This window comes from Geotrypetes seraphini, chromosome 17 (genome assembly GCF_902459505.1).
Source record: "Geotrypetes seraphini chromosome 17, aGeoSer1.1, whole genome shotgun sequence".
Classification (NCBI taxonomy): domain Eukaryota; kingdom Metazoa; phylum Chordata; class Amphibia; order Gymnophiona; family Dermophiidae; genus Geotrypetes; species Geotrypetes seraphini.
Window position 1 is genome coordinate 8,858,429 of NC_047100.1, and position 12,999 is coordinate 8,871,427.

The 12,999-nt window shown below is 45.1% G+C and overlaps 1 protein-coding gene across 8 annotated transcripts in view; it reads right to left on the reverse strand.

Moving 5' to 3' along the window:
• IQSEC1 (IQ motif and Sec7 domain ArfGEF 1) overlaps positions 1-12,999 on the reverse strand; it is an 819,058-nt gene that overhangs the window by 131,305 nt on the left and 674,754 nt on the right. For 2 of the 8 annotated variants that reach the window (XM_033926780.1, XM_033926779.1), the window contains exon 1: positions 7,387-7,821. The exons of the other annotated variants lie outside the window; for them this stretch is intronic. In XM_033926780.1, coding sequence (XP_033782671.1) covers positions 7,387-7,451 — 65 coding nt within the window. In that variant the 5' untranslated portion in view covers positions 7,452-7,821. Of the gene's footprint in view, positions 1-7,386; positions 7,822-12,999 lie in introns of those variants that run through there. 8 annotated transcript variants of the gene reach the window in all.

The following is a 12,999-nucleotide window of genomic DNA, read 5'->3' on the forward strand; positions in this document are numbered from 1 at the left end:
GGAATATTGCTACTATTTGGAGTTCCGGAATCTTGTTACTCTTAGGGATTCCGGAATATTGCTACTATTTGGAGTTCCGGAATCTTGTTACTCTTAGGGATTCCGGAATATTGCTACTATTTGGGTACTTGTGCCCTACATTGGCCACGGTTTGAAACAGACCATTGGTCTGATCCAGGATGCCCCTGCCTACTCATTCACCTGTCATCTCTCTCCATTGCCCTTATCAAAACTTTCTGGGCCAACAATTCCTGAATTCTGTCACTGCTTTGGTTACTGCTTCCTCTGCTGAATAAGTTACTAATCTCACAGTATAATACCATTTCTTAGTAAAATTACACTAATGAGCGACACATGACAGATCCTGCAAGAACAAGATTTTCACTTATACAGAAAACACTGTACAGTTTGTTAAGCAATAGACTTCCCGTTTGCACAGTCATTTCTCAAATCTTAATATCCTTGTGCATGGCATGGTGCCATGCTTTTATCCATAAAGCCTATCAATTATTCTAAAACAAATTCATCCTAGAGTTCCAGAGCAATTTTAATTAATATCTCAAGCTTTACAATAAAGGCCCCTTTTATTTTTATTTATTCAATTTTCTACGCTGTTCTCCCAGGAGAACTCAGAATGGTTTACATGAATTTATTCAGGTACTCAAGCATTTTTCCCTGTCTGTCCCGGTGGGCTCACAATCTATCTAGTGTACCTGGGGCAATGGGGGGATTAAGTGACTTGCCCAAGGTCACATAAAGCCATGATCGTGAGTTCCAGTGCAGCAAATGTGACGCAGCCCATAGGAATTAAATGGACTGTGTCACATTCGCGATGTGGGAATTGCTACCTCGGCTTTGTAAAAGGTGCCCCGAGTTATTTAATAAAACTGTAAATCCCCTGATTTTTTTTTCTAAAGAAACTTTATTTACTAAATTTGCAGTGATATTTTTTAACTAAAAAATAAACAATAAATAAAAAACAATAATAACAGCAACAACAACAACAAAAAAAACCCCTCCAAAACTTAGCTACTGAATGTCATACAGTTTTCTGATTTGGACTGCTTTAAAATAAGTTATGACATCAGATTTCCTTCCATTGTTTATCCAGCATGGCTCACAGTAACATGATCGACACAGGAAGGGAAAGTGAAATCTAGGGTACCGGCAGTGCTTTTGTTTTCTAGGGAAAAAAAGGTGTCAATGCTCATACAAAGCCAACCTTGGAGGGAGGGGGAGGGTAACAAGAGCTTTTTATCACTCAGTACAGCAGCTGTGGGCTAGATTCACTAAGCCCACTGACCATTTAGCGACGCCTTTGAGACCCGATTTCCCTCCAACTCGATTCACTAACCTCTGTCCCGATCATCCTCCGATCCACGCATGCAAATGAGGGGGAATGGCATTCAAATGTAGGCAGGCAGCGATTCACAAAAAAAAAAAAAAAAAAAAAGGCAACACCGACTGGGCTGGCCGATCAGCAAACAAGCGACTGCTGGCGACCAGTTGTTCACATCGTTTACGACTGCTCTGCCTCGAATCTCCTGTTGTCTGCCCCGAAGCCACGATTCTCCTGCCACCGTGCTCTGCCCCGAATCTCCTGCTCTCTGCCCCGAAACCGTGATTCTCCTTCCACCCTGTTCTGCCCCGAATCTCCTGCCCCGATTCTCCTGCCCTTCCCCACTGTGCAAGCCCGTGGCTGTAAAGCGGGTTAAAACCATGGGCTCGCGAAAAAGTAAAAAAAAAGTAAAATTTAGTTCTGCCGGGCATGGAGGGCCAGCGCATGCGCAGACCATCTACATATGGTCTGCGCATGCGTTGGGATCACTATAGAGCAATCCGGGCAGGAGGTTGGGGGAATGATTCTGATCTCTCTCATTTGCATGAAGGCGATTCATGAATCAGCCCCCCGGACACGGATCGGATCCTTGCCCTTAGTGAATCTAGGCCCAAGTGTCCCAGAATAGCTATCTTTGACTACCAATGGTGTAGTAAAAGGGGGGGGGGGGCAGACTGCCCCAGGCGCCATCTTGGTGGTGAAATCAGCACCCACCCTCCTCTCTGTCCTCCTGCTCCTTCTTGGCCCCTCCTGCCACGCGAATGCGCCCCTTCCCTTTCCGTGTACCTCTTTAATTTTCACGGAACAAGCAGCATCACGAACTTGTTGCCTGCATCATTGTAGGCTCTCTCTGATGTCACTTCTGGATCCCGCACCTAGGAAGTGACATCAGATGGAGAGCTGACAGAAACAGGAAGTTGCATCACAGGGGAGGTTGTGGGGCCAGCAGAACTAATGTGTATCAGTCACTGCTCCATACCAGCAACAAACTGATAGAGAAATGCCAGGAGTTTTCAGCCGGTGGGGTTTGGAGATCCCCACCAGCCATTTCTTAGCTGTGGGTGGCATTGCTGTAGATATATTTTTCCTTCCACTCTTAAACAAATGTCAATGCTTGGCAGCACATAACAAAGGATACCGATGTGGAATCCTATTTTAAACTGAATGTAGAAATTGGATGTGCTCAGGCCGGTGATATTTAGAAGAGGTTCTGCTGACACAGAGCTTTTTCAGCACTATCTTAGAGGTGCACCTGAATTTGCTGGCACTTATAGTGGGAGCACAAATCTGGCAGCTTCCGTGTGAGGTTTTGGCACTGGTGCCACTCTTTTTTTAATTTATTTAGATTTCTAGCCCATCCTCCTCAGGAGCCCAGAACAGGTTACAGCGATATATTCACAATGTTTTCAAGACAGACAATTTACCCCCCCTCTTCTACGAAACTGCGCTAGCTGTTTCTAGCGCGGGGAGCCGCGCTGAATGGCCCTTGCTGCTCCTGATGCTCATAGGAACTCAATGAGCTAGCGCAGTTTCGTAGAAGAGGGGGTTAGAGTACCGTATTTTCACGCATATAACGCGCGCGTTATACGCGTTTTTACCTACCGCGCATACCCCTCGCGCGTTATATGCGTGAGCGCGGTATACAAAAGTTTTAAAACATAGTTCCCACCCCGCCCGACGCCCAATTCACCCCCCCAGCAGGACCGCTCGCACCCCCACCCCGAACGACCGCTCGCACGCGCTCCCACCCGCACCCGCATCCACGATAGGAGCAAGAGGGAGCCCAAGCCCTCTTGCCCGGCCGACTCCCCGACGTCCGATACATCCCCCCCCCGGCAGGACCACTCGCACCCCCACCCCGAAGGACCGCCGACTTCCCGACAATATCGGGCCAGAAGGGAGCCCAAACCCTCCTGGCCAGACCGCTCGCACCCCCACCCCGAACGACCGCTCGCACGCGCTCCCACCCGCACCCGCATCCACGATCGGAGCAAGAGGGAGCCCAAGCCCTCTTGCCCGGCCGACTCCCCGACGTCCGATACATCCCCCCCCCCCCCCGGCAGGACCACCCGCACCCCCACCCCGAAGGACCGCCGACTTCCCGACAATATTGGGCCAGAAGGGAGCCCAAACCCTCCTGGCCACGGCGACCCCCTAACCCCACCCCGCACTACATTACGGGCAGGAGGGATCCCAGGCCCTCCTGCCCTCGACGCAAACCCCCCCCCCCCCCAACGCCCGCCCCCCCCAAGAACCTCCGACCGCCCCCCAGCCGACCCGCGATCCCCCTGGCGACCCCCATGACCCCCCCACCCCCCTTCCCCGTACCTTTGGTAGTTGGCCGGACAGACGGGAGCCAAACCCGCCTGTCCGGCAGGCAGCCAACGAAGGAATGAGGCCGGATTGGCCCATCCATCCTAAAGCTCCGCCTACTGGTGGGGCCTAAGGCGCGTGGGCCAATCAGAATAGGCCCTGGAGCCTTAGGTCCCACCTGGGGGCGCGGCCTGAGGCACATGGGCCCAACCCGACCATGTGCCTCAGGCCGCGCCCCCAGGTGGGACCTAAGGCTCCAGGGCCTATTCTGATTGGCCCACGCGCCTTAGGCCCCACCAGTAGGCGGAGCTTTAGGATGGATGGGCCAATCCGGTCTCATTCCTTCGTTGGCTGCCTGCCGGACAGGCGGGTTTGGCTCCCGTCTGTCCGGCCAACTACCAAAGGTACGGGGAAGGGGGGTGGGGGGGTCGTGGGGGTCGCCAGGGGGGTCGCGGGTCGGCTGGGGGGGCGATCGGAGGTTCTTGGGGGGGGCAGTCGTTGGGGGAGAGGGGGGTTTGCGTCGAGGGCAGGAGGGCCTGGGATCCCTCCTGCCCGTAATGTAGTGCGGGGTGGGGTTAGGGGATCGCCGTGGCCAGGAGGGTTTGGGCTCCCTTCTGGCCCAACTACCAAAGGTACGGGGAAGGGGGGTGTGGGGGTCGCGGGTCGGCTGGGGGGCGGTCGGAGGTTCTTGGGGGGGGGCGGTCGTTGGGGGGAGGGGGGTTTGCGTCGAGGGCAGGAGGGCCTGGGATCCCTCCTGCCCGTAATGTAGTGCGGGGTGGGGTTAGGGGGTCGCCGTGGCCAGGAGGATTTGGGCTCCCTCCTGGCCCGATATTGTTGGGGAGTCGGCGGTCCTTCGGGGGGGAGGGATGTATCGGACGTCGGGGGGGGGCATCAGGCTTTCAGGATGGGGACAGACCTTCAAGGGGGGACAGTGCACGGAAGTCAGGGGGGGTGAACGGAGAGTCGGGACAGCGCACGGAAAGTCAGGGCGGGCGAAAGGAGCGTCGGGCAGCATGCGCGGTATACCCGTGAGCGCGGTATACCAAAGTTTTTGTACATATCATCGTGATTTCTGCGCGCTATACCCGTGTGCGCGTTTTATACGGGTGCGCGTTATTTGCGTGAAAATACGGTACATACACATTATTTTGACATAGGACTAGGCATACGAATAAGGGTATATTTACATTATATTGGCATAGGACAGGGTATATTCAAGTTCAATTTATTTAATATACCGCAAATATAAAACAAAAATTTTAAAATCTGAGCGGTTTACAATAAGTATAAAATAAGGGAATAAAACAATACATGACAAACTATTAAATTTAAAGGAAAAAAAACAATATGGTGAATTATAATAAGAATTGCAAGGAAAATAAGGAAAGAGAAGGAAAAAATTTGGTCTCCATAATGTACCCCCCCCAAAAAAAAAAAGAAATTATGAGCAGAATGCTTGAGAGAAGTAAAATGCCTTTAATTGGGCTTTAAATGTAATGAACGATTTTTCTTTATGAAGGTAGATAGGGAGAGAGTTCCAAAGAACAGGTGCCATTACTGAGAATGAGGAATTTCTGTGTACGTCAAGAAATAATCACCTAAAAGAAGGTACACTCAAGGGAATTAGGTGCATGATATAGTGACTTATTCTTGATATGTAAACAGCATAACGTACTGTACTCATAATGTGTTGGGGTGTCAGGTTTGTGTACCGTCTCCATATATTTGAGTCAAGGGTTAGGGTTGACCGCAGTACATTCTGATTTATATATATATATATATATATATATATATATATATATATATATATATATAGTAGGATTTCCCCTGTTATAGGATGACCCACAATCTAAGTCTGTAACTGCAGTGAGATTTGAAACGACCTTCATTGGTTCTCAGTCCAGTGCTTTAACCATTAGGATATTCGTCCAAGCCACATGTATCTGCTCCATATTACAAGTCTATATTTGTAAGTGCCACCAATTTAGCGAGTCTGCTATTTGACCAGTTTCATATTGGAAGAGGAAATAAACCATATGGCCCTAAGGACTCCTTTAATCCCGCATACAAAGCCCTGACCAAACTGAGCACTTATTTAAAGCCTATGCACTCATTTAAGCTGGTTTAAAGCCCAGTCTAGAAACTGTTTCCATACATGTACACACACACACATACATATGTAGATTTTAGCTCCACCTAAATCACACCCCCTTCTAATTGCTGCATGGTGTGGATCTCCGTACGTAAATAATGTTTCTCAGAAATCTGTATTTACAGGTGGAAATGTCCAAGTTGACGATCCAAGTTCCATTTCGTTATATCACAAACCATGACAGAAATGTTTAAGCGATTTACAAAGTCAATATAAATTAAACGGAGTAGGGTAGGCAAAAAAGAACAACATTTAGTTGGACAAGAAAACTCCCACAGAACATTTGGGAACACAAGAAATGGGGGGGTGGGGAGAGAAAACAAAATAAAATTAAACTAAACCTACCAATTAGAAAGATTAGCCTGAGATGACTGGGGAAAAGCCACACTTTTTGTAGTCTTAGTTTAATGTGAGAGGAAGGTCATTTCAGAAGTCGGGAAACACAGTTCTAATGCTGTACAACCTGATATGTTGTAGATATTGTTCAGATGAATATAAGCCTCCTCCCTCCTCGATGGAGAGCAGGGAGTAAGGAGATTTGCAAGCAATAAAGGAAGAACCTGATGGACAGTAGTGAGACATTTAAATGGGAAACCAATGTTCAGACAGAAACAAGGGTGCTACATGGTCATGTTGCTACTTAGAAATGGATGTATTTCTGAAATAATGGCCTTAACCTATTCCCATCTGACTTAAGGATAACACTTAGAATCTGCATAAGATAAACTGTTGCTACTGATGCTATGCCTCATTTGTAAAATAGTAGATGCCACAAGAAAACAGCTTGCATTCCACAAATCAAAGCTGGTGTTGTGTCTCCAGCGGAAAGATCCCATAACCCTTGGAGCCAGTCTCACAGAGCTATTTCCCTGCTGCAGGCGAAGAGGATCTTTTCTGGAGAATAAGAAACTCCAGGCACATCAACCCTTAGCAGTTCATTTGAGATCATACTCCACATACCCTGGCTTATGCACAAAACGAATCCATTTGGAGACACTGTCTCCTTTCTCAAGAGAAAATCCTGCTGTACAAATGTCTAATGCATGTCATCTTTCGCAGTAAACATACCTATTAGAATCGTTTATTAGAATTTTTTTTACAAGTTGGGAGAAAAATGATTCCCAACCAGAAATACAAATTCTTTCCCTTCAAAATTCCATTAAAAGTCTTTCCCCATGACATGATTTCATGTCAGATTAATTGTATTATCAAAAAGGGATGTATAATTATATATAAATTTGGAAGGAATATTTTATTGATATGGAAAAGGGTGGGAGGTGGGGGGGGGGGAATAAAAACATGTATAATAATATTGTTTAAGAATGCCAAGTGTGTTATGTAAATTAATTGTAATAATACTGTACACTTGTTGAAAGAAATAAAAAGGAATAAAGATTAAAAAAAAAAAAGTCTTTCCCCAAATGCTCTCAACTAAGCCAAGCCGAATGAGAGTAAAGAGCTGTCGGTTTATGTGCATTGCATATAAAGAGGGGGAGGGGGAGGGCTCTTGAGCAACTTATAGCGCACACTCGTCTCTGCCAAACCATTTTTTCATGCCCAAACGTGCCCCCCAATCGCTTACCAGCTGTCCAGCTCCAGCTCCAGCAAAGACTGGGTCCTTTCCGAGTTACAGTGCAAGCACCACATGGCGGGACGGGACTAGCAAGAGGGGCGCCGGGGCCGTTATCACATCCCGGCCGCGGGCGAAATCCACTCACGCCCAGCTAAGCTATTCCAGGAGCCCAGTACGCCACCAGCGCAAGGCAGGCAGCGCAAATGACTCGAAGCGCTCGAAGGCGCGCGCAGGCCCTGGGGACCTTCGCAAGTGATGGAGGGGCGCGCGCGGGCACTGGCCGCTCTATAAATAGACGCATGGAGGCGCATGAAAGGCGCTCTTCATTGCCATTCAGCCTCTCGCCCCGCAGGCAGCCCCCATGCTCTCCTCACAGACAAGGAGCGCAGGCTCTGCTTTCGTGGCAAAGGAGCGACTTGCTTTTGTAAACGTATCCCCCCTCCCCCCCCCCCCCCGGTCCTAGTGGATTTTTCGTTTGTGATCTCTTTCGGTTCACGGCTTCTTCTCTTATGGAAAGCGTGGAGGACAGGAACAAAAAAAACAAAAAAAGTTCTTGCCTGGCTCGATACAAACAATAATAGTCTCGAAACACCTTCCCCGCTGACTAAAGTTGCTCCATGAACGAGAGATGGGAAAGCTCGGTGACGTCACCAGAGACCCTTTTATAGTCTTGGCAAGGGAAGAGAGAGGTTTAGCGGCCACACCCTCCCTTTGAGGCGGGAAATGTTCTTCTGACAACATGGAAGAACTTTGCAAAGAACCCTAAAATAGCAACACCAAAAGAGGCTTAACTAAATCAGTCAGAACACACAAGAAAATAACATTTTCCAGCTCTTTCTTATTTTACTTTTAGATGTGACACTGCAAACAGCAGAGGCCTTCAAGGGGACCCTTTTCGCTTAAAACAACCAGATCCAGACAATACTGTATAATCTTTTCCTCTGGAGTTTGTGGGTGTGTCAAGGTCAAATTAAAATGAAAGCTAATTATTAAATGATGTGATAACTGGAACAAGAAGAGTTAGTGAAACGAAACGGGTGTATTCGTACATTGCCTGTTTGGCTAGTTCGTCCGTGCACAGCGCAGCGCTTGGCATTTAGTCGTGTGGCAGCCATGAGGTCAGAAACGTGGATGCTCCATTGCAAGATTGCGCCATCGAAGAACAACGCGCAGTAGTGCGCTTTCTTTAGGGCAGAGGGAGGGAAACCTGTGGAAATTCACCATCAGATATTGGCTCAGTCTGGTCATAGCACCATGAATCAACAAAAGGTTTATGAGTGGGTACAAAGATTTGAAGTGGGAAGAAGGTGTGACCAACAAAGGTCGTTCTGGTCGCCCATGCACACAAGAACACATTGACGGGGTGGATGCCTTGATTAGAGAGGACCATATTTAACGGTGTCTCAGTTGCTGCAAATTTGGATATCAGCTATGGATCTGCATTTCCTGGGATACAGGAAAGTCTGTGCATGATGGGTTCCCCAAACAGCTTACACTTCTCCCTCCGTATTCGCGGTTTCGATTATTCACGGTTTTTAGCTTGCTGGCTCCTCCCCCCCAAATTACATCAACTTGCCTCTCCTTCAGGAACAGGCCAGGTCTCTCACCATGGTTTTTTTTTTTAAATTTCTTTCTTTCTTTATAATTTTTCAGAAGAAGCTTACAGGAAAATATTCTTAATGTAAATTTTACAAAACACAAGGTATAACTGAAAAATCCTTCCTTAGACCCCAAATAAAAGGGGGGGGGGGTATTGGCTCAAAAGTAAGAGAACTACATTTATTTAATAAAACTTAAAAGGTCAAAAGGAAAGGCAATAACGCCAGTTTACTTTCTAACTAAACACAGTATCCAACTTCAGGCTATCTTTTTCAGCTCCAAAAAGGTCTTTAATTGGTCAGGAAGAAAAAAGACATATTTAATTTGTGCATACTTTATAACACACTTGCAAGGGTAAGCTAATAGGAAAGTGGCCCCCTAAAGAAATTACATCTTGTCTCAAAGACCCTTCTTTCCTGAGTTGTCTTAGTAACATCTAAGTATGCCCATATTTGTTTACCATAAAATAAAGTTTTTGAAAACTTAAAGTATTGTTTCATAAATGAGTCCAAATCCTGTTGGAAAACAAAAGATATCAATAATGTTGTTCTTATAGCTGACTCCATAATAGATTCCTCAAAAATTGCAGACATATTTTTAAAGTCAATCTGTGAAGACTGAACATTTTTTTCTTCTTCCATATTCCCCTGGATTTTTTTTTGTGGATAGTGGAACATAATAAATTTTATTTAATGGAGGTATAAATTCTGCGGAATAACTCAAAACTTCCACCCAATATTTTTTGAACATGTCATATGGGGAAATTCCAGAGGTTTTAGGAAAATTCAATACTCTTACATTTAATCGACGATTAAAAGTCTTGATATTTTCTGTTTTACAGTGAAGCAAAGTACTGTCTTTTATTGCCACTGCTCTATGAGCCTGGAGAGATTGCACCTCATCTTGTATTTTCATAATGGAATTTTTAGATTCCAAATTAGTCTGTTCAAAAACTTTAGATAAGGTATCCATTTTTGCCACTAAGGCCTTTACCTCTTCGTTCATCTTCGCTGTTGCTGATTCCAATTTTTGGAGCATCTTCAGGATAGCCTTCACCAGCGGGAGAAAACTCCCCCGAGCTGACTCACATCGGCAGAAGCTCATCTGCCGAGGAACCTCCCTCTGTGAAAGCATCCGGGGCAACTTCAGCACCGTTGCCTTCTACTTCCAGGGCAGCAGCGTCGGCCAGATAGGGAGGAGGGACACCAGTTGCGGGCAAAAGCGAGGTCTCATGCCCCAACGAGATCGAACGTTCTCAGCTCTCCCTCATAACAGGGCTTAGATCGCCCGAATGTGAGCAAACTATTGGCAGGTAATGCTCCATCGGTCGCTTCGTTGAGGAGGTAGGTGCCCTCACACTTCCCTTCCTTTTAGTATGCGGCATTCTTAGTAGCAAGTAAGAAAAAGCAGCGTCGGGAGTGATCTTAACGCCGCCAAAGAAGCGCCACCATCTTGGCCACTCCCCCCACCAAAGAAGTGCCCCAGGTCTCCCACCATGTTATTCATGGTTTCACCATATTCACGATGGTTTTTAATAGAAAACAGCGAATAACATATGAAAAAGTTATTTGCGTTTTTTTTCTATATTTGCGGTTCTGTTAATCCCCTATCACAGCGAATACGGAGGGAGAAGTGTACTGATCTGCACAACCAACAGCATGTGGAGGTTGCAATCCAGATCCTAAGACGGTATTATGGGGAGAATTGTCACCAGCGATGAGACGGTGCATTACTGCGACCCGGAGAGCAAAAGACAAAGCATGATGAAGTAAAGGAAGTGGTGCTCACCTGGCTTCGGGAGCAGCCGAAAAACCTCTCTGCAGGAATACAGAAGCTAGTTGAACAATACAACAAATGCATCATCTTGCATGGGGACTATGTGGAAAAGTTACATGTTCAGTTGCTCGGAGTTACTTCTATTAAAGCCTTTAAATGTATTTTGCCTTTACTTTTTGATTACCCTAGTAACTAGTATGATGCTCTATTTGGTAAATTATCTCATGTCATGTGAGTAGACCCAACATTTTTGGTCCAATTTTTCCAATCCTTTCAGGCCTCTCTGGGGAAGAAAATATGGATGGGCTGTTGTTTGCAATCACTTGGGAAATGCTTTCAACATATCCCGTGACATTAACAACATGCAATGGACATTTGGGGGCAAATATTAGTGCTGAAAAAAAAAGCATTATTCTCTAAAATGTGCTTAAAGGGCTCCTTTTACAAAGCCACATTGGCAGCCACTGCTGCAGTAGAGATTTTTTTTTTTTTTTTAAATTCTTTATTTATTTTAAAACACATTTAATAAGTGAAAACAGAATGAATTAAACATTTTACACTGTAGACATCACTTAAATTTTACAAGATTCATACATATTGATACCCTCCCCCACCCAATCTAAACTTTATCATTAAAATTACCATAAAATACACATATATAACCATTCAAACTTATTTATCAAACCACAAAAAATACCACCCTTCCCCCCATTACGATCCATAAAAATAGTTAATTAAAAACCTTGTATTCCCCCCTCCCTGGATGTGCATTTTAACTAACAACAAAAAATATAACTATAATGATTCTACAAAAGACGTCAATGGGCTCCAAATTAATTTAAAATTTTTATTATTCCCTAAAAGAACAGCGTTCATGTTCTCTTACTTATAGATTAGACATAAACTAGCCCACCAAAATGTAAAGTTGAGACAATCCCAGTTTTTCCAGTTTCATGTAATCAATTGTATAGCTGTACTTGTCATAATTAAAAAGAGACGTCTTTTATGTTTATCTAGGGGATCTTTGATATCCAAAATGGTACCACAAATTACTATTTCATAAGTTAAAGGAATCTCAGAATCTAAAATATTAATATGTCCCCAAATTGATTTCCAAAAAATCATTATCTTAGGGCAATAAAACAGTAAATGATCTAATGTTCCTATGTCTAGGTGACAGTGCCAGCACCTATTAGATCTAGAATTATCTAACTGGGGTCCAAAAAGAACGATGTAACAAAAAGAACCAAGTTTGTTTCATAGATGCTGATGCTAGTGTACACCTCATCCTCCAAGACCAAATAAATGGCCATCGAGATGCAGAAATATGGGCATTGAAGAGTTTGCCTTGCGGCAGCCACTACCACTGCTTTGTAAAAGAGGGGGGGGGGGGGGGGAATTAGTTGCGGCTTATAGAATACCACTTATGCCTGGGAATCACACTTAATTTTTAGGTGCAGCCATTTCCACCAATGAAAAATTGGCACAAATGCCAACACCATAAGTTACAAATCTCAAAATCCAACCAGACATGTAAAGTTCAGCTTAATCTTCCAAGTGAGTAGCATAGCAATCCAATCATCAAGACCTCTCAGATTGTAAATCAATGAGCCATCGGCAGCGGCACTCCAATGTGTATAAACACAAAATGTTATGGAGTGTTAATGCTGCTATGCTTCCTCATCCAGCTCATATATCGGAATTTATAACTATCTTCTTATGTGTACTTTAAACTTTAACTTGTTCTAGACCAGGGGTCTCCCTCCTTGAGGGCCGCAATCCAGTTGGGTTTTCAGGATTTCCCCAATGAATAAGCATGAGATCTATGTGCATGCAATGCTTTCAATGCATATTCATTGGGAAAATCCTGAAAACCCAATTGGATTGTGGCCCTCAAGGAGGGACTTTGAGATCCTTGTTCTAGACTGTTCAATAGTGCTGAACTTTACATGTCTGGTTGGATTTTGAGGTTTGTGACTATTGATACAGACCAGACTATTTGAGTGTTTTCAACCAGTTTAAGGAAAACACCTAAAGTTAAACTCCTATTCTATAACCACATGTGCAACTTAAATGGACATCCCCAATCTGCCCAGGAACCACCCATTTACACATCCTGAACATAAAATTTAGGCAAGAATCCAGAGCCTAAAATTTTGTGTGTATCTTGTAATTGAAGAAAAGGAACAGAGTCTCCACAGAAACAACCAAAGGAACACCAGAAGTGGAGTCTAAAATGTGCTCCAA